This window comes from Danio rerio, chromosome 7 (assembly GCF_052040795.2).
Source record: "Danio rerio strain M-AB ecotype USA chromosome 7, GRCz13ab, whole genome shotgun sequence".
Taxonomy (NCBI): Eukaryota; Metazoa; Chordata; class Actinopteri; order Cypriniformes; family Danionidae; genus Danio; species Danio rerio.
The window spans coordinates 23,931,465-23,957,078 of NC_141027.1; the positions used below are offsets into that span (position 1 = coordinate 23,931,465).

Sequence of the window (25,614 nt, forward strand, 5' to 3'; positions counted from 1 at the left end):
AGAAACAGGAGCTAGATTATTTAAAGTGTTATATATATATATATATATATATATATATATATATATATATATATATATATATATATATATATATATATATATATATATATATATATACATATATATATATATATATATATACTGCTCAAAAAATAATTGGAGTAACAATGTGCTTTTTAAGTGTTACCTGTATATTTTTAAACAATATATTTTATGTGCATTAAATGTTCTGAAGAATAAAGCTGCAAATTTACCCTTTTTAATAATTTTTCTTTAGTTAAGGATGCAATAAAATGATCAGAAGAGACATTCTGTTTCAGACAAAAGCTTTTTTTTTTCATTAAAATAATCCATCAAAGGTTTCCACAAAAAAATTAAGCTTAATATTGAGCACTTACTTTTAAATATTATGTCAGGAATATTTCATGATGACCAAATTAATTAAAAAGATTTCTGAAAGATTGTGTGATACAAAATACTACGGAAACTACTGTTACATTTTCAATCAAAATAAATTTAATTTTAAAATCAATATTTCACAACAACACAGTATTTTTGATGACAGAAATGTAGCCTTGGTGAGCTTCTGTTCTTTTTCGCCCTCCCTTATTTTTCCTTTTTTTGTTTGCAGTCAAGGCAGTCAGCAGGACTTAAACTCATTGACGTATAACATCAGGAACACCTCTTATCCTCACAAAAGCTGTAAGCTGGTTGCCAAGGCTTGAAAACATCAGGAAGGGCCAGAATGTTCTGTTTCTCTTGGATCTGTGACAAAATGAGCTAAAGCTCTATTCCTAGCCATCAGCATCAGTCCACTGAGTACTGTGGTGTTGCATCAGTGCTGCAGGTTGCTAAAAACACGTGTTAGCAAACGCGCAAGCTCCTATCCTAGCCATAAATACCCAATGACCTCATAAGAGCTTCACACACCCTCATGAGACTCAATCTCTCTTAACTTGACAACAAATGTCGTCAGTAACTTAAAAATGGCACATATGCTGAGATTAAAATGCAAACAGTCAAACTTTCTTGAAGATTAAAAATGTATTGACTGAACATTGGAGAGCAAAGGGAGAAAGAAATCGCACATGCATAAAGATGTGAGGACAGAAATGTCAAGAGTGAGAGGAAAGGTGGAGAGAGGGAAATCATCAGCTGACAGGAGCTGTGAAAGGTATGTCTGTGTTCTGTGCATGCAGGTGCTATAAATGAAGAAGGAACGTCAGAGACTGGAGTTCTGACGTAAGGTCATATACGATGATGCATCAGCTGGCATCTCTCCAGGTGTACATCAGTGAAGAGGTCATCAGAAAGAGCACTGGGCAACGGTTAAACCACACACACAGACAAGCACATACTTGTATATGGTTTACAAGGACTCTTCATAGGCGCTTCTTTTTACCTAAGCCCATCCCTGTGAAACCTGTGGCAAATTTGAATGTCAAAAGGTCTAAGTTTGATTTGAAAACCTTGTCCTTGTAAACCATCTTAATAGAGTCAATATACTATTTTGTGTCCTCATGAACTACATAAACAAGACACACACACACACACACATCTGACATATCTACCTTCACACCTGTCTGAACAAAGGAATGGAGAGAAAGTCAAAGAGCTCAGAGTCTGTTGTGAGTTTCTGCACATATGAGGAACTGATCTTGTCAGTCACTGATCAGCTTTACTGCTGTCTATAGATCTATCGATGAATCTAAATCCAATATATTGGGATTAGCCTGTGGAATTTAAACAGAAAACTCTAATTTTTCATATTTCATTACTCAAGAAAATAATAAATACAAAATTGATGAAAACATGGGTATCGCTGTCACAGCAGGAAAGACGCTGACTTGAGCCTCGGCTGGGCCAGTTGGCATTTCTGTGTGAAGTTTGCATGTTCTCCCCGTTTTTGTATGGGTTTCCTCCGGGTGCTCTGGTTCCCCCCACAATTCAAAAAAATCAACTATGGGTAAATTGCATAAGCTAAATCAGCCGTAGTCTGTGTGTGTGAATGAGAGTGTATGTTTTTTCCCCAATACTGGGTTGCAGCTGGAAGGGCATCCTCTGTGTAAAATATATGCTGAAAATAAAGTTGGCGGTTCATTCCGCTGTGGCAAGCCCTGATATATAAAGGAACTAAGCCGAAGGAAAATGAGTGAACGGTTTGTAGAACCATCTTTCGCCACACTCATACCAAGTCTGGCACTGTTCGCAGTGAGCTACTGACCAAACCAGTCATGCCAGAAAGTCCATCATATGGAGGTAAGCAGTCAGCGGGACCACCCTGTAGCGTTTGTTTTACACACAAAATGCAGCCATATGTACCAGCAAGCACATATTTCTCGCTTCTCAAAAATGTAACCCAGGGCACATTTTCCAAATGAGCCTCTGTTGGAATATTGGGACTGAAGACGTCAAACTGACATCATCAGAGAAAGACCACAACTTCAAATGCAGAAACAACTGGTCAGAGCATACCTGCCAACACTCTCGTTTTTCCCGGGGGTCTCTCGTATTTCAGACCCATCTCCGGACCTTCTCCCGTACTGTTCTGTCTCTCGGAAATCTCCTGGAATTCCGAATGTTGGCAGGTAAAGGTAGACTTTGATTGAAGATTACCAAAAATCTCTCTTTTTTTTGTTTCAGTGGATTTACTTGCAGGGATTAATTGTTCACCTGAAGATTATAAGTGTGTACTAGCAAAATAAACATTGTAAATTTTGATTTCACATGGCGGGATGGTTTTACAGGTTTAAAGGCAGAATAAATTATATGGATGGATGGAAGGATTGATGGATTAATGGTTGGATGGATAACAGTACAAGAATGACCCCAACAACTCCTCTACACCAAGTACATTATGTGTAATTTAAGTGTTTATTTGTTGCAACATTGAATGATTATTTCTGTCATTGTGACTGATAACAAATGTTACTCTATATATGCTCCAGTAAACACCAAACATTATAAGTGAAGGGAGAACAAACGATTTTCTGAAATAAAGTAACTGTGTGAAAACAAAACTGGAAAGAACAGTGAGGATTAAGGGAGTGTTAGCTCTTCCAAGTGAATTATTCATTGGATTTATCCTATGAAAAATGTGCAGTATGTTTTTCATTCTGTTCCAGCGGAATACAAAGAAAACAAGAGAACAATAAGGAAGAAAAGAATGCAGCAGAAAGAAAAGAGCTCTCGCTCATCACAATCATTCTTCTTCTACAATGTCACATTTAAGAACCAGGCATTATGTTTTTCTTCTAACATCAGAAAACAGAACATTAAGGAAAACTTTACAGCTTGTTCTGGCTGAATGCGAAGGATCAGACGCAGCATAAGTTGTAAGCATTATGATTCAAATTTTTTTGTTTCATACATCCCATTTTGTCTTTTTATTATTATTTTATGCCATTTTAAGAATAGTGTAAGTAGTCCGCAATGAGAAAAAAAAGTGCACTTAAAATTTCCAGATACACTTAACAAAATGTGTAATGTTGGACACTTTAGACATGGACATGACATGAGCGTTAGAAAAAACTGATACACTATTTATTCTGAGGGAAATTTATGCTTTAAAATGCTATGTCGGCACCTCGCTAGTTATCTTTAAAGACCAGCCACGTCCACATCAGAGACCACCTCCTGCAGTCAGACACAAATACACAGCCTGTCCAGTTCAGCTCTGCAGGGACTGTGTGATCAAGCTGTGAATCAACTCAGACTGTGTGTGTGTGTTTGTGTGTGTGTACGTGTTCTATGATTTTTTATAGAGCTCAGATGCAATGGAAATGCATTTTAAATGCTGCAGTATGTCATGAAATGACAAATGAGTGATTGCTGTCTTCTGGCTGAAACAGAGAGAGCGAACGAACAACAAGGCATGGAGGTTATTGTGTAAACAGCTCCATCTTTGGCAATACACAAGTGCTGTCATTTGTCTTGCCAATAAAGCTCAATGTGAAACTGGGGAGTGAGAAACAACCAATAGATGGAGGGAAATAAAGTGCAAGTGAAGGGTTTTCTGACGATAGAATGATTTGAACCGAAATAGAAGTAAATAATCCATAGAAAAGGTGTATACATGTAGTTGTGATCATATAAATTATGATCACAACATAAAATGATTTGGCAATATAAAATTATTTGGCAGGTGATGCTGTTTTCAGTTGAATTAAAGCATTTCCATGTATACAATAAAATCTCAAACATGTTGGTCAGGCTAAACCCTTATTTCAACACTCAAAAATTTCCCTTCATCCCAGCATCTTGATGTCAAAATATTGACATCAAAAAATAGGTCAAAAATGCACATCGATTTGATGTCAAAACCTTGATATCCACACATTGATGCTCTTTTGACAACCAAAATAATAATTTGAATGTTTCACTCGATTGAATGGGTGTGATCAGTTGATAGATATGGGCTAGTAGGGGCCTTCTGTGCCTACTAGTAGGCTCAGAAGGCTGTTATCATCCATCCACATGGTTAATCTGCTATAAAACACATACAGCTGCGGCCAGAAGTTAACAAGTATTATTTTATTTATTAAATTTCTCATTTATTTAAATTCCACCCAACCATCACAGTAATGTAAAAACAGAAATGGATCTGGAATGTTCTCTATTAGTATAGCTGATTAACCATGTGGATGATGATAACAGCCTTCTGAGCCTCCAAGTAGGTGCAGAAGGCCCCTACTGGCGCATATCTATCAGCTGATAACTACTGATAAAGCCCATTCAATCGAGTGATAACATCTGAAGCGGGTGAAATATTGACAGAAAAAGTATTATAAGTAAAGTTGCAGTCCTCTGAAAACTCCAATTACAAATGACACATTAACACTGGAAGTCTTATCATGATCGACAACTTTTTTGTTGATACTATTTTACACTTAAAACTAACGAATGCATTTTAAAGTTGTGAAATTGCTGAAAAATACTGAAGAATGTACTAGTAAATGTTACAAACAAATAAGTATATTCAAAATATTAGGTAATTGCATAAATAAAAATGAGGAAGTTTTTTATTATATAATTATGTTTTTTGATTATACTTATTTTTTAGTAATATTTATCTATTTCTTAAGGTAGACTCAAAATGTAATCATTTACAATGCATGTGAACTACCTTGTTGTTAAAAATTACATCAAATTGATATCTCACGTGTTGTTTAGATATTGATTTTTGATCATCGTTTAAACAACAAGGGAGTTGATTGACATCAAATATGTTTGCATGTTTTACGTTTTTTGTTTTTTTTTGCCATCAAGGTGCCCGTTGGGAAAGTAATGTCATTCATTTCACAATTTATGTGCATGTTCACTGATCCGACAGTAGCATAGCTCTCTTTAAGCGATCTGTTTTTTTATAAACAGTTTTGGAAATCGCGTATTGTAATGTTTTATAAACTTTTGCCTAGTTTTACTGTAACACAGAATGGTCTTATGGGTGGCCAAAGTCAGTCCCGGAGAGCCGGTGTCCTGCAAAGTTTAGTTCCAAATAGACGCACCTGGGCTAGTTATTCAAGCTCTATGGCATTCTAGAAACACCCTTGAATGTGTTGAGGTAAGTTGGAGATAAGCTCAGCAGGACACCGGCCCTTCAGGACCACTTTTTAACACCCCTGTCTTAGACTAAGCCAGGACTAGGTCATAGTTTAAGTCATTTCAGTCATTTTTTATAAATGTGTTTTATAAAACAATCATCACTGATGTCTATATTGACACAAAACAAAGGCAGTGATATCTTTTAAGATCAATCAGTGCAAGTTTATTTCAGCTGAAACTAGCCACTGACACCCATAGTAGAAAAAAAGAAATACCATGGAAGTCAACGGTTACAGGTTTCCAGGATTTTGCAAAATATCTTCTTTCGGGTTTAACAGAAGAAAGATTTTCAATGTCAAACACAGAGAATTAAAAAGAGATTAAAAAGGAGAGAACACTGAGTCTTCAAGCAGAGAAGGAGAAGCAGATGAAACATTAGAGTGATATGAGAGAGACAAAGGATATGAGGAATATGAGGTCAGCCTGACTTTTTGGTATTCAGAGCAGCCGACGACTGTCTGGTCATAAAATAAATTATTAAATGGATGAAAATATGATTCAGCCTGAAGAACACTCACACACATCCATATAGAAATCTGATATAATCTATACAAATTACATATGACAAACAAGTTCACATTTAGATTTTACATACATAAAATATATGTCATACTGTATATATGCATTGCTCAGCATATATAAGTAAACCCCTCACAAATCTATCTTTTAAATTCAGATTTTAAACAGGAAGCTATACAATATTATATTTGTGCACATTACATTACAATAACGGTCGAAAAAATAGTACACCCAAATTTATATGTTATAGAAAAATATTAAATACAAATTAAATGTAGCAAAAAGAAACTATTTTTTATTTTTTGTAATATTTAGCTTGAATTTAACAGTATTTTATTTTTTTAATTTCTAAATATGTTTGGTGATTAAAATATTATTTTAATAAATATATCTGTTTAATTAATCTGTTTTGTTTAAATGAACCAAAATACATTGCTTATATTCACTGAGAAATGGATAAACATATACATTTTTTTGAAATGGGGTGTACTCAATTATGGCTTTTAAACAGATGTTGATAACAAACAAAGACATTGAAATATGCAAAGAAAGCAAATCTAATTCATTAATTTTCTTTTCAGCTTAGTCTCTTGTATTAATCCAGCACATTTTTTTATGCAGCGGATGCCCTTCCAGCCTCGACCCAACTCTGGGAAACACACATTCAAACTCATACACTACGGACAATTTAGCCTACCCAATTCACCTGTATCACATGTCTTTGGACAGTGGGGCAAACTGGAGCACCCAGAGGAAACCCATGCCATAGCAGGGAGAACATGCAAACTCCACACAGAAACGCCAACTGACCCAGTCAAGGCTCAAACCAACGACCTTCCTGCTGTGCGGCGACAGCACTACCTACTGCACCACTGCGTCACCCCACAAATCTGATTAGTTTACAAATTAAGTTATGTGTAATAACATGAAATGACACAAGGGGAAAATATTAAACACATGAAGAAAGGAAGGTGAAAGCCCAGACAGCAGCTGAAATCTCTACTTAGTCAGAAAGCAAGAAATATTAGTTGCTTCAGTCCAACATCTACATTATCAGGATGATGATGATGAAACCAGAGTGGACATTTCAGCAAGACGATGATCCAAAACACAGCCAAGGAAACTCTCAAATCCGATTTGGTAGACGAGACCCACAGAACCATCAAGACTTTTACACGCTGTGTGTAAAAAACACACACCTGAGCATTTCATATGGCTTCATACTCCATAAGAGAGGCGTCAACAAAAAAAGCCTTTTATATAAAGTATTTAATACGTTTCAGTAATTCAGTACTTTCTCCTAGTGTCATTCTATTGTTTGTATTCATAACTAATCTTTTAGATGGCGGCTTGGTGGTGCAGTGGGTAGTGCTGTCGCCTAACAGCAAGAAGGTCACTGGTTCGAGCTTGGCTGGGTCAGTTGACCTTTCTGTGTGGAGTTTGCATGTTCTCCCTGTGTTGCTCTGGCTTACCCCACAGTCCAAAGACATGTGCTATAGGTGAATTTGGTAAGCTTAACTGTTTGTAATGTATGTGAGTGAATGAGAGTGTATGGGTGTTTCCCAGTGCTGGGTTGCAGCTGGAGGGGCATCCGCTGCATAAAGCATATGCTGGATAAGTTGGTGGTTTTTTCCCCCATCATACCCCTAACTAATAAAGAGACTAAGCCGAAAAGAAAACAAAATAAATAAATGAATAATCTTTCAGATTTGTTTTGTTTTGTGTTATTTTATTTTTATGTGCTGTATATTGTTTGGGTTTTTACCTGAATCTGGTAAAACTCCATGTCAAAACCGCCTTTAGAAATATTATTCTCAGGAAAAAACATGACGTGTTCAATACTTATTTCCCCCACTGTATATTACATATACTTGGATCTTCTATGTAATTGAATATATTTCCATATAACAGATTTCCATATGGTATAGCAGTGCCTTAACATATTATAAATAAAATATAAACAACACATCTGTGCGTGCTGCATCTGTGGCTGTGCACAAAATCTAAAAAGGGCTTTCCGTTTTTCTATTTTTGCCTCGTCATTCTTGACACCCAAACGCCTCCACATACAAGAGAGAGAGACTCTCATTCACTGACAAATCTCCCCAGAGACAAGCTCCATTTGAGGGGTTCATTTGAGCGGGACCTAAAATGCTAATTAAGCCTCTGCATCATCCGTTTAGATCTGTTCAAATTAATACGGGAAACTGGTCTCAGATCAGCGGAATTCTCACTGTGTGTACCATCACCTGGTGTGAACCTGAGTGGAGTCACAGATTATGAGTAGAGCTGAGGATTTATTTAGGGAATGTGTGACAGAAAAAAGCAGATGCAGAGGTGGAGTTGTAGCTTCCTGTTGAAATACGCCATCTGTTGAAGACATCTAACATTGGACTAACTTTTAATATACGTCAGTGCTGAAAAATGTCATCAGAAAACGTAAAATATATATGCAAAGATGCAGATTTTTTAATGTAGTGGCTGAAATAAAATTGCTTAATTTAAATAACCATGAAAGCATCGAAATTAGCTGTAACAAGGGAGTCGGGGTACAACAGAGTTGAGGGTCTAAATGCATGTTTACAGCTTGGTCAGGCATACAGCTTTGGTACTCCAAAAGCATAGTTGTGGTCACAGGCAGAGGTCGGTACAGGCAGAAAACAGGATAAACAAAGAAAAAAACAAGGGTCAGGAAACACAACAAGACTAGGAAAAGCTTTGTAAAGTTACAGGTACACAAGACTCAGCACTGTGTGTGTGAATGTGAGGTGTATTTATAGTCCTGGTAATCAGTCTATGATGAGCTTCCAGCTGTCTTTGTGCAATCAGTGAGAGAACAGAAACTGGTGTGTGTGTGAGGTGCATGAGGGGATTTTTAGTTCTCCGGCAATCTGCAACTGCTAGTTTGTAGCTGATCGTGACATTAGTATTGAGCAATAAGACCAAATAAAGATCACAGTTAAATGTAAAGTTGTTTATTGTTTGTTCATGTTAATTCACAGGGCGTTACCTAATGTTAACTTTGGATTTTATTAATGCATTAATAAATGTCCAACAATGATTAATAACTGCTGTACAATGCTGTATTTTTTATCCGTTCATGTTAATGAAGATATATTATTGTAATATCAATACTTATGACCACACATCTCAAAATATCATTATATTGTACATTTATAGAACATTTTATTGAGGGTTAATCAATTTGTGATTTTTTTTTATTATTATTCCTATTTTCAGTTGGATTACCAAATGCTTTTAAAATGGTTGTATGGAAAAGCAAGAGTGAGAGACTGGATTAACGGAATACATTGAAACAATGGAACAAAACATTCATGCCAATTTCTGGTCTAAATGTCTTTAATTATGGGTGAATGTGTCCAGGTGCATGATGGGCCACTGAAGGAGCAGAATGCTGACTCACATCGATGAAACTACATGACCTTCAACTGCAACGACAATTAAACAAGAGCGTAAAGGGCTCTCATTTTTCTCTCCAAACACACACACACTTGACCAAAGAAATATATAAATAACAGCTTTAATTAGAGACCTTTTACAGGAGAGGTTGGATATGAATTCAGTTAAGGTCCTCTGTCTGCTACTGAATGAATGAATATTTTTAGCTTTTGACTATAGGGTCCAGACTATTTATAGAATTCTGCAAATTGTTGATGGTTGGATGGCTTACTAATTGTCCTCAATTGCTTTCTGACCTTTAAAAAGTTTCTTTAATCTGTTGAACACAAAAGAAGATATTTTGAAGAAAGACAAATCATTGTAGCTATTGACATTCTTAGTAGGAAAAACTAATTTTATAAAAGTCGATAGTTGCAGGTTACCAGCTTGCTTCGCAATAACAAAAAACAAAAACAAAAACAGGTTTGGAACTAAAGGGTAAGTAAATGATGACAGAATTTTCTTTTCTTTTTTGTGAAATATCTCTTTAAATTACATGACTAAAGACACTGTTCCAAAATGTTGGTAGAAAAAAATAAGCTGTGATCATTTTGGCAACATCTAACATGGCAGGTCAACAACATAAGAGTTCTTTTTCAGTAAAAACATTTTTAATAATTAGGAAATCCAACATAAGCTAATTCTGAAAACGTAGCTGACAGCTTACCTCCGTATGGACGGCTTTTCTGCTGTTATTAGTTTGTCCAGTGGCCCGCCGTGATGTCCGTCGGAGGATCTGAGATGCAGAGCAGAGATGACCATGACGACAGGGTTTGAGTCTGGCGAAGGATGATTCCAAAAAGCAGGTAAGACAAAAACAAAAGCCAAAAAATAAAAACAATCAAATAAATAACAGGGTGAGAATGTGGTAAAAATCTGAAAATGTGGTAAAAATAAGGCTGCCGTGAAGGCTTTTGTTTTACTGGATTGCTTTTCAAAACACTGTCCGTTGGATTTAGGGAAGGGGTGGACTCAGTCAGTCAGTCAGGCAGTCAGTCAGTCAGTCAGTCAGTCGACAGTGGCCTCTGGTGGATTTATGTGAGAACAGCAGGTGCGAATGGCACTTGCTAGAGAAATTTGAGATCTCAAAATGCCTACAAAGCAGCCTCTGGTGGATTCGCGAAAACAAAAACTGCAAAAATACAAAGCTCCTGGGATGTGTTTGCCACTCTCAAGAATAGTATAGCGGTATGTAATCAGAATGAGGCTAAGTTGAAGAAATCTCACCCAAACATTTGAGAATTGTAAAAGAAAATTCTGTAAACTTTTACGTTAAAAAGCTACTAACTTACGTTAAAATGTTACTGATGATAAACAAATTAAACAAAAAAAAAAAAAACACAGTAATGTGGAAAAAAACATAAAAAGTGTCATCAGGGAATTCTGAAAAAGTCAATCAATAGTAATTCACCATATTTACTAAGGAAACATACTGTTAACCAGGTAACTGATGTTTACTCTGGCATTTTTTGACTTAAAATGTTGCACAGCCATGATTAGTAAATGGTAGTTTATCGCTTTAACTATAAAACTAAGAAGCAGCATTACTCTTTAAAATGGTTTCTTAAAAAGACAAAAATCAGGATGATTTCTGAAGAACAACGTGACCCAGAAATCCATAATGGTACCTAAAGTGTACATTTCAGTTCCTAAAAAGTACATATCGTACTGTCCTGGTGACAGTTCCTTGTACCCTGTCACTGGGACAGCATTAGTTTCTGAGAGTGAGTGAGTGAAATGATATAACAAGTCCCTTATAAGAAGGATATTGGAATATTATAAGGCATATTTCATTTAATTTTCTTTGAGCTTAGTCCCTTATTTATCAGGGGTCGCCACAGTGGAAGGAACCGCCAACTATTCCAGCATATGTTATATGCAGCGAATGCCCTTCCACCTGCAAACCAGTACCTAATTCACTTATATAGCACATGTCTTTAGACTGTGGGGGAAACCAGAGCACTCAGAGAAAACCAAAGCCAACACAGGGAGAACATGCAAACTCCACACAGAAATGCCAACTGTCCCAGCTGGGACTTGAAGCAGCGACCTTATTGCTGTGAGGCGACAGTGCTATAACCACTGGTGACATTTATCTTATCTTTGTCAAGACATCTTTCTTGGTTTTATAATCCTTCTGGAGACTTTTGAATCTCACATTATTGACAGAACATGACCACACACACACACACACACACACACACACACACACACACACACTGTGGGAGGAGTATGAATTATGCTGACCCAGTTTTCAGCGTTAAACTCATCCCACTCACAAATCAAACAGTTGAGTGGATATCAGAGCAGATGTAAGAAAATCCTCCACCGTGAACTGTATGTTTGTTAATGCATGTCGGATGCAGTATCATAGAGGAGATCTTTAGGTAGCAGACGAGTGCTGATGATTTACAAGGGCTTTTGCCTGGAGAGTCTCAGTGAATTGAAGACAAGGCAGCTGCACCTGAGAGAGTATGAATTACTGAACACCAATCCGCCAAACTGTCAAGGCTAAACTCCTGCGGTTGTTATGGAGACAGAGAGGGCGAACGAGGGAAGGATGGAGGGAGTGAGAAAAAGAGGGAGCAGTCGTGACTGGGAGAAACTACGGCCGGTGGACTGAAATCATACTGGCAGGAGTGTGACATGACAAATTGTTGCAGTGCCCACAAAACGCTGGGAGACATTATTGATGCATACGAGCACACACACACACACACGCGCACGCACACACACACATGCTTGTTTTTGTGAACTGTGGGGACATTGCATAGGATTCTAATGTTTTTATCCTGTACTTTCTAATGCCCTAACCCCATCCTGTAAATACAACCCTCACAGGTAACTGTGTACGATTTTATTTTCTGGAAAAAAAAAACTCATTCTGGGTGATTTATAAGCTTTTTCAACCCATTTCGAATGTTATCACTATGAATGGGTGTAATCAGTGGTTATCAGCTGATAGATATGGGCTAGTAGGTGCCTTTGCGCTTACCGGAAGGCTCAGAAGATTATTATCATCCAACCACATGGTTAATCAGCTATAGATCACATACGGCTGCGGCCAGAAGTTAACGAGAATTATTTATTTTATATATTAAATTTTCCATGATTTGTATTTTGTTAAAGTCTACCCCTGTCCCCACCCCTAAACCCAACCATCTATTGTAAAAACAGATCTGGAGTCTTTTCTATTAGAATAGCTGATTAACCATGTGGATGGATGAAAACAGCTATAGTAGGCACAGAAGGCCCCTACTGGCCCATATCTATCAGTTGATAACCACTGATAACACCCATTCAATCATGATAACATTCAAAGTGGGTGACTTTTTGAGAAATGAGTACATCAGAAATGTTCTCATATTTCACCACCTGCTTGTAATACCCGTGTCACAACTATGTTATTATACAGATTTGTGTCCTGATATGTCACAAAACACGTATATACACACACATAAAATGGGGAAAAAAAAGTCTTTTGAATAATGTCAGTGTGTGATTTGAATATTATACACTTCTAAAAAAAGAGCATTAGAGATTTTCCTTCTAGTTATATAAAAAACTCTGGACCTCATTCTGCCCTCCAAAGCTGATCTGCCATGAGTTGTTAAATGGATCTGTGAGGTTGGATCATAAAGAATGATTCCTGGCACGATTTATAACTGATTACCTCAGTACATTTAGATGGAATATATGCAATTCCATTTAAAGGTGAAACTGTTCTTGCAAATGAATTTTATTTCAGGGTTGCAAAAGCCTTTTTATGAGGCATTAAAAACTGCAACTTCGTCATATTTGAGATCAATTCATTTTCTGCATTCAACTCATTCTTATTAGTGTTGGTCCAGTACAATTCAAGGTTGAAACTACACTATATTTATGCCTGTTATGACCGTGATTTTGCCAGATTATGAAAACCACCCAAAGCAAAGCACCCTAAAGGCTACCAATGCTCCCAAAGATGATTAATTGTTGAAAAACTCCCTGTTAATGGTTGGTGTAACATTATACTTGATTTCATAATGTTCCTTTATCTGCCTTAATAGTCATTCATTCATTCAATCATTCATTTTCATTCAGCTTAGTCTCTATTTCAGAGGTCGCAACAGTGCACTGCCAACTATACCAGCATATGTTTTATACAGCAGATGCCCTTCCAGCTGCAACCCAGTACTGGGAAACACCCATACACACTCATTCACATACACTCATACACTATGGCCAATTTATTTCAACCAGTTCACCTATACTGCATGTCTTTGGACTGTGGGGAAATTGGGAGCACCTGGAGGAAACCCACATGAACACAGGGAAAGCCAACTGACCCAGCCAAGCCTTAAACAAGCGATCTTCTTGGTGTGAGGTGACAGTGCTAACCACTGAGCCACCGTGCTGCCGCCTTAATAGTGTAATATAAAAAAAAACATAATAAAGTATAATAATATTATGAAAAAACAGCCAGTTAAAATAGACTTAAACAATTTTTTAGTTGTTGAATCGTAAAACTAAATGAAAAGACGTTTAAATATAAGCGTCGTGAGGAGCAATGGCTGACTATATTTACAACCATCGAAAATATGAAGTAAAAAGTTCATATTTTAAGATAAATAAATGAAATTTGCAACATAGGCTCATTCTGAAAATGTAGCCCTATATACGTTTCTGGAGATTGCAAATTAAGTAGCCAGAATTATGGCTGCATTTGATTTTTAAAACCAACACTACGGGGCGTTATGACGCTGTTCTCTTTCTCACTGCAGTAACCAGCTGACTGCTTACCTCTGTATGGACAGCTTCTCCAATGTTACCAGTTTGTCCAGTGCCGTGACATATATGTCGGCGGACAAGAGATGCAGAAAGAAGTTGACCATGACAATGGGGTTTGAGTCTGTTGAAGAAATGTTCCTGAAAGCTGGTAAGACAAAATCAGAAGCTAAAAAATAAACTAAACAAGAAAATATCAGGGTGAGAACGTGGTAAAATCTGAAAATGTGGTCATCTGAAAATCTGAAAATCAGGTTTTTCTTTTTCTGGAATGTTTTTTACAACTGGTGTTGGGTTTTAGGAAATGGGTGGGCCAGTCAATCAGTGCTTTTTAAAACACTATTGGTTGGGTTTAGGGAAGGGGGAGGGGGGTAGCGATCAGTCAGTTGACAGCGGTCTCTGGTGGAGTGATTCATTATAGAAATTTGAGATCTCAAAAAGCATACACAAGGGCCTCTGGTGGATTTGCGGAAATCAAACCTGCAAAAAAGTAGTTCCTGGGACATATTTCGTTCTCTCCAGAAATGTAAATAGGGGTATGTAATCAGAATGAGCCTGGGTTGGATATTTGATGCAGTGCTTTGTGTACGGTGTGAGACCCACATTATATTTGTGTCTCAGTGAGGTAGTGTAGGTCATTGACTTGAACAAATCAGATCTTAAATGTGGTGAGAGTTTAGTGACATGACAGTTCACTGTAAAAAAAAAAACTACAAGTTCAAGATGTTTAAAAAAGAGCTTACATATACTGTGCAATCTGGAGATATTCTGAGATAAAAAAAAAAAAAAGATCCATTGCTTGTGTCCTTTACTACCTGGGAAATAAGGGATACATTTAAAAGTCTCAAATGATGGAGATGTCAAATTGCCGCAATCAACCTTCAAATGTGGCCTTCAAGAGATGCAGCCTCTCTAAAGTAGGAATAGGATTAGAAAAATTGGGCCACATTGGCTGTGTTCTTGATTTTGATTCATTAAACTCTCTTTGTTCTCATGAGTCATGTATCTGGTAGTATTCTGTGTTCAAAAGCCGTAATCAGGGTATTTTATGAGGATGAAAGCAAGGCTGTGAAGGATAGCCTTATGCATGTGCTATTGAAATATCTAGGATCGCACATCACTTCTAAAACTCACAACATTTAAAGCTCTTGTGTTTGTCTACAGAAAGTCTTTTGGAAGGATTGGAAAAAGGTTTTCTTCCTATCACATTTTTAAAATGGTGCCACCTTTTCTGGGTCTAGGTCTCACCGTCATAGTAGTAATATTGCACAGTTCAATGAGATGAACTGCAGTAAACTCTGTCAGGTTATTTCACTAGAGCATTGGTGGAAGAATCTTTTTGTGAGAACTGAACTGTTCCAGTAACTGAATGTTATTTACTTCTGGTATCTTTTTAATGGAACCATTTTTGGATAAGCTGTCTCCTCGGTTCCCACATATATTATACATCTGCGAGAATTGTCCCATTGCCCAGAAGAGCTAGCAATGTGAGTCATGGCAGATGCCCCTTTTCTGCATGACTGAAGGGACATAATACACCCACACACAGCCAGACACACCGATTTTAATGGATGAAAGATTTCATAGTGGATTATTGGGATTTCCCTGAAAACTCTTGTTCCGTAAGAGTGGCTGACACCATAAGCCGCGCAATGAGAGTCTCAGTTTTGAGAATCAGTACTCGTCGTTTATTCGTGTCTAGTCAGTATAACATATTTTATTTGGTCAGAGCCAGATCCATTCATTCATTCATTTTCCTTTGGCTTAGTCCCTTTATTAATCTGGGGTCACCACTGCGGAATGAACCGGCAACTTATCCAGCATAAGTTTTACAAAGTGGAAGCCCTTCCAGCTGTAGCTCAGTACTGGGAAACATCTATACACACTCATTCACAGACATGAATGAGACTACGGCCAATTTAGTTTATTTAATTCACTAAGGAAACACGAGGAGAACATGCGAACTCCACACAGAAATGCCAACTGACCCGGCCAGGATTCAAACCAGCGACCTTCTTGCCGTGCGGCAATTTACTAGAACTTTTATGTTAAGCTCCTTTCACACAGTTTATATTGTAAAAGCGCTATAGAAAAAAATCGATTAATTGAATTGAAAGATGAACAATTAATCTATGGAAGTTTATCCACTAAAAATGTGTTTGTTTTAGTAATCTTCAAACAAAATCTGACCATTTGCTTCTGTGTTTGGAGAGGTGGTCCTTTTCTCATGATGTCATCAGCCCACAATGCCTCACTTACCCCTTAGTTTGCTACGAGGGACTGATGGTCAAAAAGAAAGTTTCGCCTCCTAGTCAATATTCCTTCACAGATGGAAGTATATCAACAATCTGAAATAAAAGTCTCAGCAACTTCTGGTTGATGTGGACTTTAACGTGTTTTACACCCTATTATAATGCATACATACGCAGATATATATTAATTGTTTTTTTACAGTGATACCGTCAACACAGGCTCATTTAAAGAACGTAGTCCTATACATTTCTGGAGAACGTAAATTAGGTAGCCAGAAGTACGTATGGCTGCAATTCGTTTTTAAAACGTCTTTAAAAGTGACGCTTTGTTGGTGACGCTGTTCCTTTTCGTACTTACCAGCTGACCTTAAGCCTTATGGATGGTAGGGCTGTGTGATTATTCTAAATCAAATCGCAATCGTGATTTGAAACGTTTGATTAGCTAATCGCAAGAGGCGTGATATGAAATATAGTTCTATTATTTAATTTCTCCTGCCCAGAGCAAATGCGTGACTGGTGTCAATGTGTGATATTCTTACTGGCCAGTTAAGTATTGAGTGTGTTGCTAAAGTGAACTGAAAGTATTGCCTGTGACACTCAATCTAGTAGCAAGCAACAGCAAAGTACAATTTCAGAGTTGTTTCAGCCATATTAGTTTGCGGAGTGTTCTGTATTCATTCATTCATTTTCTTTTCAACTTAGTCCCTTTATTAATCTAGAGTCGCCACAGCTGAATGAACCGCCAACTTATCCAGCATATGTTTTTTATGCAGCGGATGCCCTTCCAGCCGCAACCCATCACTGGGAAACAACCATAAACTCTCATTCACACTGATACACTACGGACAATTTTTAGCTTACCCAATTCATCTCTACGGCATGTCTTTAGCCTCCAGGGAAACCGGAGTACCTGGAGGAAAGTTACACAAATGCGAGGAGAATATGCAAACCCCACACAAAAATGCCAACTGACCTAGCCGAGGCTCGAACACAGCTTCTTGCTGTGAGGCGAGAGCACTACCTACGGCGCCACTGCGTCGCCTTTATAATAATTACTATTTTTATAATAAACTACACGCTTCCTAAATAGTTCAAATAGTTTACAGAATAGTAAGGTCATTTTATTTGTGCTTACGGTTTGCTCTAAAGAAAAAAAAAATTATTTTTGAATATTTTAAAGTATATTTAAATAAATGTTGGAGTAAGTTAATATTTCTGTAGTTCCTTTTTTAAACTAACACTCACTGCATTTTAGCAGTAAGAAGCTACCATACAGATTATTGAGCTGAAGCTTGACTACAAAACTAAATCACAAATCAAATTGAAATCGCAATATCTGTCAAAAAAAAAAATCTCAATTAGATATTTTCCCCAAATTGCAGATTGTCCAGTTAGCTCACAAAGTATGTCGGTGGATTTGAGATGCAGGGAGTACACAGCGGCCTCTGGTGGATTCGCGAAAAAAAAAACTGCAAAAAGTAACTCCTGGGATGTATTTGGCGCTCTCCAGAAATGTATATAGAGGTACATTTTAAGAACAAGCCTGGGTTGAATACAGAGTACTCTCAATGCCTGAAGCAGCACAGCAGTCAGCGAATTAAATAAAAATGCATAATTTTTGTGTGCAGTATTCATGAACTGAGCAGTCAGTCTTTTGCAATCCGTCAGTAGTCCATGTCTGAGCCTAAGAGTGTGAGAAGAAACTGTCTTCAATATAATGATCCTGTGAAGAAAAATAGATCGGGAGGACGATAAAGAGGAGTTGGGGGAGGCAAAAAAGTTCAGCAGGGTTTAAACTGTTTTCTCAGTTTCCTCTGGTGTTAAAAGGCTCCCTTGAACAATTTATATCCTCACACACTATCTCACTCCCTTTCCATCCATATCCATATCTCATTTCCACCCTCTCCCGCTAAACTCATCTATTCCCTGTGGTCATCTGAAGAGTTGCTCTGAACAACCATTAGTCAGTCCAGCCGCTGTGCCATACATTCTTTATACCACTCTCTCTCTCTCTGCAAACGTTAGTCTCTCTCTGCTGCAGAAAACTGAACCAGATCGTATATCCTCTATCGATCAGTCCCAGATCTAATCGGCCAGCCCAACTCCCATGCTTTATCTCTTCCTTGTACTATCTGGAACCTAATTTGTGCTTCTTGCGACCTTTAAAAGGACACAGAGACTGGTGGCGGAGCTAAATAGCCTGAGACAAATCTTCTACATTCACCATCCCATCTCAAAAAAAAATTAGTAAGCTACAATGAAAAATGAAACAATCTAATTGAAATGCGGAGTGAATGAATCATCCGAGAAAACAAATTGCAAGTATGTCATATAGGAATGTATCAACTTACAATGAGAGGTTATGCAAGTTAAAAACAGATATGTCCAACAAGCACATTGATTTATGGAAAAGAAAAATAAATGCCCTTTACTTAGATGTTTTCATTAAATGAGACTCTTGTGTATCTCAAGGTCATTTGTCTGGTTTGTCGCTGCAACCTTAAAGGTGCGTGTTGCTTATTCAATCAGTGACACTGAGTAATAATGTGTATGTGTGTGGTTCAGGTATTCACTGCATTGTGGGGACAAAAATATTTTTACCAGGATAGTAATACATGAAATTTTTCATTATGTGTGAATGTGTTCTGTTGGGTTGGTATTTAGAAGTAGATTTAAGGATGGATTATACAGAAATCAAATACATCTATGGAAAGTGCCCAAAAAACTAATTTGTATGTACGTTTATGTAGAAAATCAGCGGTCTTGTGAAACAAGGAAACTGCTTTAATAGTGTTCCCAGCTCACCAACACCACCTACGCTCTTCCATACAAACACACATACAGTGATATACGCAATATATAACCTATAAATGGTTGCTTGGTATAAGAAGATGATTACTTTTCTTCATGATCATATGAGGAACTCATTTACAATTATTTTTACATTACACTTCTATCCTCAAATGCAAAAGGGATCTATAATTCTTATATATTTATTGCAAAATTTGTAAACGTCTCAAAATATTTTTGGAATTTTCACTGTTTTAATTGTTTTTTGTTTCAGTCAAATTGTGGATAAAATAAATGTATATAAATTGAATTATCTTATAATTATTTTATTAAAATGTTTTATTTTCATTTATTTATTGATCTGATTGCATTTTTCCATTTTATTTAATCTAAGTAAATTAATTACTTATTCATAATAAATAATTTTCTTTTTTAGACTTCTTTTCTCTAAACATTTACCTGCTCTCCCATGCCCAGTTACAAAAAACAATTGATCTAAACCAATAGGATAAAAGAAATAGTTTGCCAAAAATCATATTTTTTCATCTCCCTCATGCCATTGCAAACTTTTAGTAAATTACATCCATTATACTGTAGTTTTTTACACAACTACACTTAAAAAAACTGTGTTGGCTTTAATTAATTATTTTTAAGACTTTGGTTGCATTTAAGTAAAAATGTTTATTTTTTTTAACTTCAGTCTATGACTTTTATGAACAGCAGAAATTTGAAATGTGTCCACTGACTTTTATTGTAAGGATTTAAAGCAACAAATCTATACAAGAAATGTTTAATTGAAGAGATATGGTTTTGAAAAGACCAGAACAGTTTTTTTTTTTTTTTTTTTTTTGTGAAAAGAGTAGTGAAGCACCAATTCCAAATTGGAAGGTAAGATTCAAATGGCGTCAGCTTTAGGCTGTACAAGCTTTTGATTGATTTATTTAATGTCTCGTACATGAGACCAACATATTATATTTCATTAATGTGCACACCTACACCTACCCCATGCCTAAAAGCCGATACAGACCAAACAACTAGCTCAGATGAAACCCAACTGTGTTCATGTCTGTTTCTGTCTGGACCAAAAGACGAGCTAAAAATCCATAATGTTTGCAAATATTTGTGACATGTAGCATGGCAGAGGGGCTTAGTGGTTAGCACTGTCGCCTCACAGCAAGAAGGTCGCTGGTTCAAGTACCCGCTGAGCCAGTTGCCAGTGTGTACTTTGCATATTCTCCCCGTGTTCAGGTGGGTTTCCTCTTTCCCCCTACAGTCCAAAGACATGCTCTATTAGTGAACTGAATTAACTAAATTGGCCAATGGCCATAGTGTGTGAGTGTGTGAATGAGAGTGTATGGGTGTTTCCCGGAAATGGGTTGCAGCTAGAAGAGCATTCCCAGCTTAAAAAGCATATGCCGAAATAGCTGGCGGTTCATTCCACTGTGGCGACATCTGATTCACTAAATGTGAAATGTAGCAAAATTGCACCCTTTGTTATTTCTTGACTACATTTGTTTACTTGCTACGTCACTTTACAATGTCACACATTGGTGCTCTGATTTGTTGCTGAATAAGCAGTTAGAGTGCTCTTTTCAGCCAATAGTCAGATGATTCTACATGCTGAATTGGGCCAATGAGCTACAATGTTAACCCGACAAGAGGCGACACGTGGAACTAGCAGGACTAATGCTAACCAAACGCTGACCGTAGGCTTTGTGTTCCAGCCTTTAAGCTACCCCTTGCAGTAATGAAAAAAGTAACCATTGTTGTACAGCCAAAAAAATCTTCACTATATTGATGTGCTGTGCACATGTCCAGTATGCGTTGTTGTATCCCATCTAGCCTTAACCCAATATGCTCCCTGTTGTGTAAGCCCCTCTCACTCTGAGCTCTCCAGGTTGCAGCAGCGCTAAATACTTGCAATGAAAAGAATTGAAAGAAATGAAATGAAAAGAAATGAAAGAACAGATTTTAGTTTTTTGGGTGCGGTGCCTTTAAGAAAACAACACACAGTCCTAAGCTTGAGCAGAGGCCTCCCACAGCAGCTTTACCTAGATCCGAGTCAAGTGAGTGGGGTGACCAAAGATCATGGGGCCACTGCTCTACACAGCCAGATAATTGTGTTCCGACTCCAGCATGTGAACAGCTAACGATCTACAACTGGCCAGACAGCCTGTGCATCCTTAATTAGAGTCTGGGTGTGTGTGTGTGTGTGTGTGTGTGTGTGACATTGTTAATGAGCAAACATCGACCAGTTTTGACCATGCAAGGAAAACATCCCTCAAATGGCAAGATTGCCATGTCCTTGATGTCATTTATGAAGATCTCACACACACACACATGCAAATGCTGGGATGTGTTAACACAAACACTGCATTAAATATGGACAGATTTAACCATTCATTCATTCGTTTTCTTTTCAGCTTAGTCCCTTTATTAATCAGGGGTCACCACAGCGGAATGAACCGACAACTTATCTAGCATATGTTTTACGCAGCGGATGCCCTTCCCTTTGCTGGGAAACACCCATACACACTCATTCACACACATATACTACAGACAATTTGGCTTACCCAATTCACCTATACCCCATGTCTTTGGACTTGTGGGAGAAACCGGAGCACCTGGAGGAAACCAACGTGAACATTGGGAGAACATATAAACTCCACACAGAAATGCTAACTGACCTAGCCGAGGCTTGAACCAGTGACCTGCTTGCTGTGAGGCGAGAGTGCTATCCACTGCGCCACCCACCAGATCCAATCATTGGGTTAAAAATATAATTTAAATAAAAAAAACTATCCCAACTTTGCGTTTGTCCATGCTCATCGTTCAGCTTTGACAACCCAGCATTTTTAGTGCACAAACAGAATCTGTCATGCACTATTTAGCCAACATTAGCATGTGAAATAATCCGTCAAAACAACCAGACCGTATTTATTGCTTTGTTTCTCTCTAGAGCTTGCTCTGATTTCTCCTTTTCCCATCTCACTCCATCATCTCTTCATCAGTCAGAGCCTCGGAGACTCTGAGTCAGGGTGACTATCAATCAATGGAGAGGTGTGTTTGCTTCTGGCTTTCCTCAACCCACACACACACATACAGATGCCCTTACTGAAAAATTAATGACAAAAAAAAAAGTGTAAAAAAAAAAAAAAATAAGAAAGATAAGCGTGCTTGCAAAACAACTCTGCGGAAACCAGCACATATCTATGCAGGAACAAAAGATTCTTAAGAAAAACATGTAATTCAGATACCCACATATTCCAACACTACGAAATGCAATAGGTTGCTGTAACACAATAGTGGATCAAACATGGTTGAACCTATTAATTCATTCATTTTCCTTCGGCTTACTCCCTTTAGTCATCATGGGTCGCCACAGCGGGATGAACCACCAACTTATTCAGCTTATGTTTTAAATAGCGGATGCTTTTTAGCTGCAATCCAGTACTGGGAAAGAGCCATATACACTCATTCACACAAATACACTACGGCCAATTTAGTTTATTCAATTCACCTATAGCGCATGTCTTTGAACTTGTGGGGGAAACCGGAGCACCCGGAGGAAACCCATGTCAACACTGGGAGAACATGCAAACTCCACACAGAAATGCCAACTGACCCAGCAGGGACTCGAACCAGCGACCTTCTTGCTGTGAGGCAACAGTGCTAACCACTGAGCCTGGTCAAATCCAACATTGGGTTAATTTATTTTAACTAAGTTTTCAGTTAGCCACGTTTCAATTATTTTTAACACAGCAGTTGTGTTTGTCCATGATGCAATGTTGGGTTACAATATGTTGCCCTTTAGAGTGTAGAGTTGTACATCAACATTTGGTTTTCTTTTTGGTTATACAAACATTTAAGCAATTAACATATCCAGTTATACAATTAAAATATCAAGTAAACATCAACCAATGGAAACAGTTACTTTTGATTTCCCTCTCTGCTTGTGTTGGTGTCTCTGTATTTCTATCTGATTTCTGCTGGCTGACACTCGGTTATTTAAAAAGGCCTCAAGTCAATAATTCAAATGATAAATCTATTGTGATTATTATATATTGTCATATACGACCATGTATAATAGCTTCAATAGAACGTAAAAGGATACAACATTTGAATGCTTCAAAAAGTGCAGACTAATGATGCTCAGTTCAAAGGTCATGCATCCAGCGATTAAAGAATCAATACAATCTCAAAAAGTGCTTAAAAGAGTAAAACTATCAGTCACATGATTCGAGACAAACCAATCACTAGTGAGGAGGACTTGGTTGACATTGATTTTTTTACTCAAGATATACATGTACAGTATATGTATTTTCTGTTCAGGAGTTTCATTTCGGTTGATGTGACCAGTGGACCATGTGTGATTGAGGTATACTAGCTTCTTGACAAGATGCCACCACCATACTTCAGGGAAATATTTTACCGTATTGTAAGTATTTAGTTAAGTGATTGTCATTGAATAGTCTCTGGTGAAGTCAGAGTATAAGTCATAATTCAAAACCAGAAATTGGGTCAAATTTTACTAATTTCATTTGGAAATAATGGAAAACTAATAGTCCTAAATAAAATGAAAGATTTATAAGTAATATAAACATATATCATATTCTAATCACTCCACAAAATTAACTGTATTCAAAACAAATAGGAATAGAAAATGTTTGAATAAATAATCAGATGTATATTGACATTAACAATATAAAAATATATAGTTTATTATCAATTCAAATCCTAAATAAATTTCAAATTAAAGTGAAAGCTTTCTTTAACCATTTAGATATGTATATATCCAGGATATGTGTTACAGTCACCAGCAATCTAGCTACTGCGGATTGCTGGAGAACTACAAATCTGCCACCAAACAAACTACAACTCCCAGCATGCACCACACACACACTGATTCATGATCCTGACTGAGTGCAAACGCACACAGCTGAAGCTGCTCAAAAAATCCATTACATTGATTATATATACACCACACATGCACACACACAGTGCTGAGTCTTGTTTTACCTGTGGCATCACGAAGCGTTTCTCCTTGCTTTGCCGTGTTTGATTATTTGCTTTGTTTATTGATTTTTGATGTTAGCCGCCTAAACCAATCTTTCACTAGTGGTATTTTTTATGTATTGCTCTGGAACAGCTTCAGCAAAGAAACAATTAAACAAATTGAGGTATTAAACACCAAATTGTAGAGTTGAGGTTTCAAGTGATTTAGTGAATATGTGAGTTCCAGACTAGCATGCAGAGATAATGGTTTGAATCCGGGGTGATGCAGCTATAGATGTTATGTTATATATGTTATAGATGTTTTTAAATGCTCTGTTCTTGTAATGCGTTTTGTTTTAACATTGATCTGACATCCGAACAAACACTTATACAATAAATATGTCTTGTTTTGGTCATAAAAAGTAACGTTAATAAAGCACATCTAGTCATAAATACAAGAGAATTTGTGCAAGTCTAGAATTGAACTTGGACCTTTTAGAGCATAAATACTCTGTGTACACCCACAGTACACTGCGCTACATGAGATTGTCAGTCAAACGCAGATTCACCATGTCTCGAAACGCTCCTAAAATGACCGATGCTTTGAATCACTTTAGCCTTGTGACCTGATGTTTCGTGAAACACTTTAGTCACATGACCTGGGTTTTTCCAATCACCTTAGTCACGTGACCTTTCGAGTCATGCTTCGGTGCAGTGTTTCGAAACACTTGCACTTTGGGATCTCAACACTGTGTCGAAACGTCAGTATCACGTCAGCCATCCCTATTTCGCCGGTGATTCGACTACTCTTTCAGATTGGCCCGCATTATACTGTTTGCTCCTGTGTTTGACCATTGCCTGTCTGACAATTTTCTGTGTAAGAAAGACGCTGCCATTGGATCCTCACCTCCATTGAACAGTTGAATCAAACTAACTTTTGTAGTAATCTCAACTTATATCAATCAAACTGACTAAAAATATAAACTTTGTATAACTTAAACATTTAGTTTATTTCCTGAAAATGTATTTAAACAAGTTAAAGCAACATAAAAATATTTGTTGTCTTGACTTTTTGTCATTCAATTTTTTTACAGTGAAGTATTGCCATGCAAATCTCAAACATCATTTATTTCCCAAGACATCGTATAGTAACAGCAGGTTCCAGATCAATAAAATGTAACTTATTATCTGAAAAATATGGTATCTATAAAAAAACCTGCCTCTATAC

At 37.2% G+C, this 25,614-nt stretch overlaps 1 protein-coding gene across 6 annotated transcripts in view; it reads right to left on the reverse strand.

Annotated features, from left to right (window-relative positions):
* Positions 1-2,857: 2,857 nt before the first annotated feature.
* The window catches only part of LOC147835980 (uncharacterized), a 40,263-nt gene continuing 17,506 nt past the window's right edge, over positions 2,858-25,614 (reverse strand). For 2 of the 6 annotated variants that reach the window (XM_087261099.1, XM_087261097.1), the window contains 3 exons: positions 14,365-14,490; positions 10,250-10,361; positions 9,083-9,572 (listed from right to left, as the gene is read on the reverse strand). In XM_087261099.1, the coding sequence (XP_087117225.1) occupies positions 9,558-9,572; positions 10,250-10,361; positions 14,365-14,490 (253 nt within the window). In that variant the 3' untranslated portion in view covers positions 9,083-9,557. Of the gene's footprint in view, positions 3,843-9,082; positions 9,860-10,249; positions 10,362-14,364; positions 14,491-25,614 lie in introns of those variants that run through there. The other 4 variants (XM_087261098.1, XM_087261096.1, XR_015495658.1 and 1 more) reach the window with 3 other exon arrangements.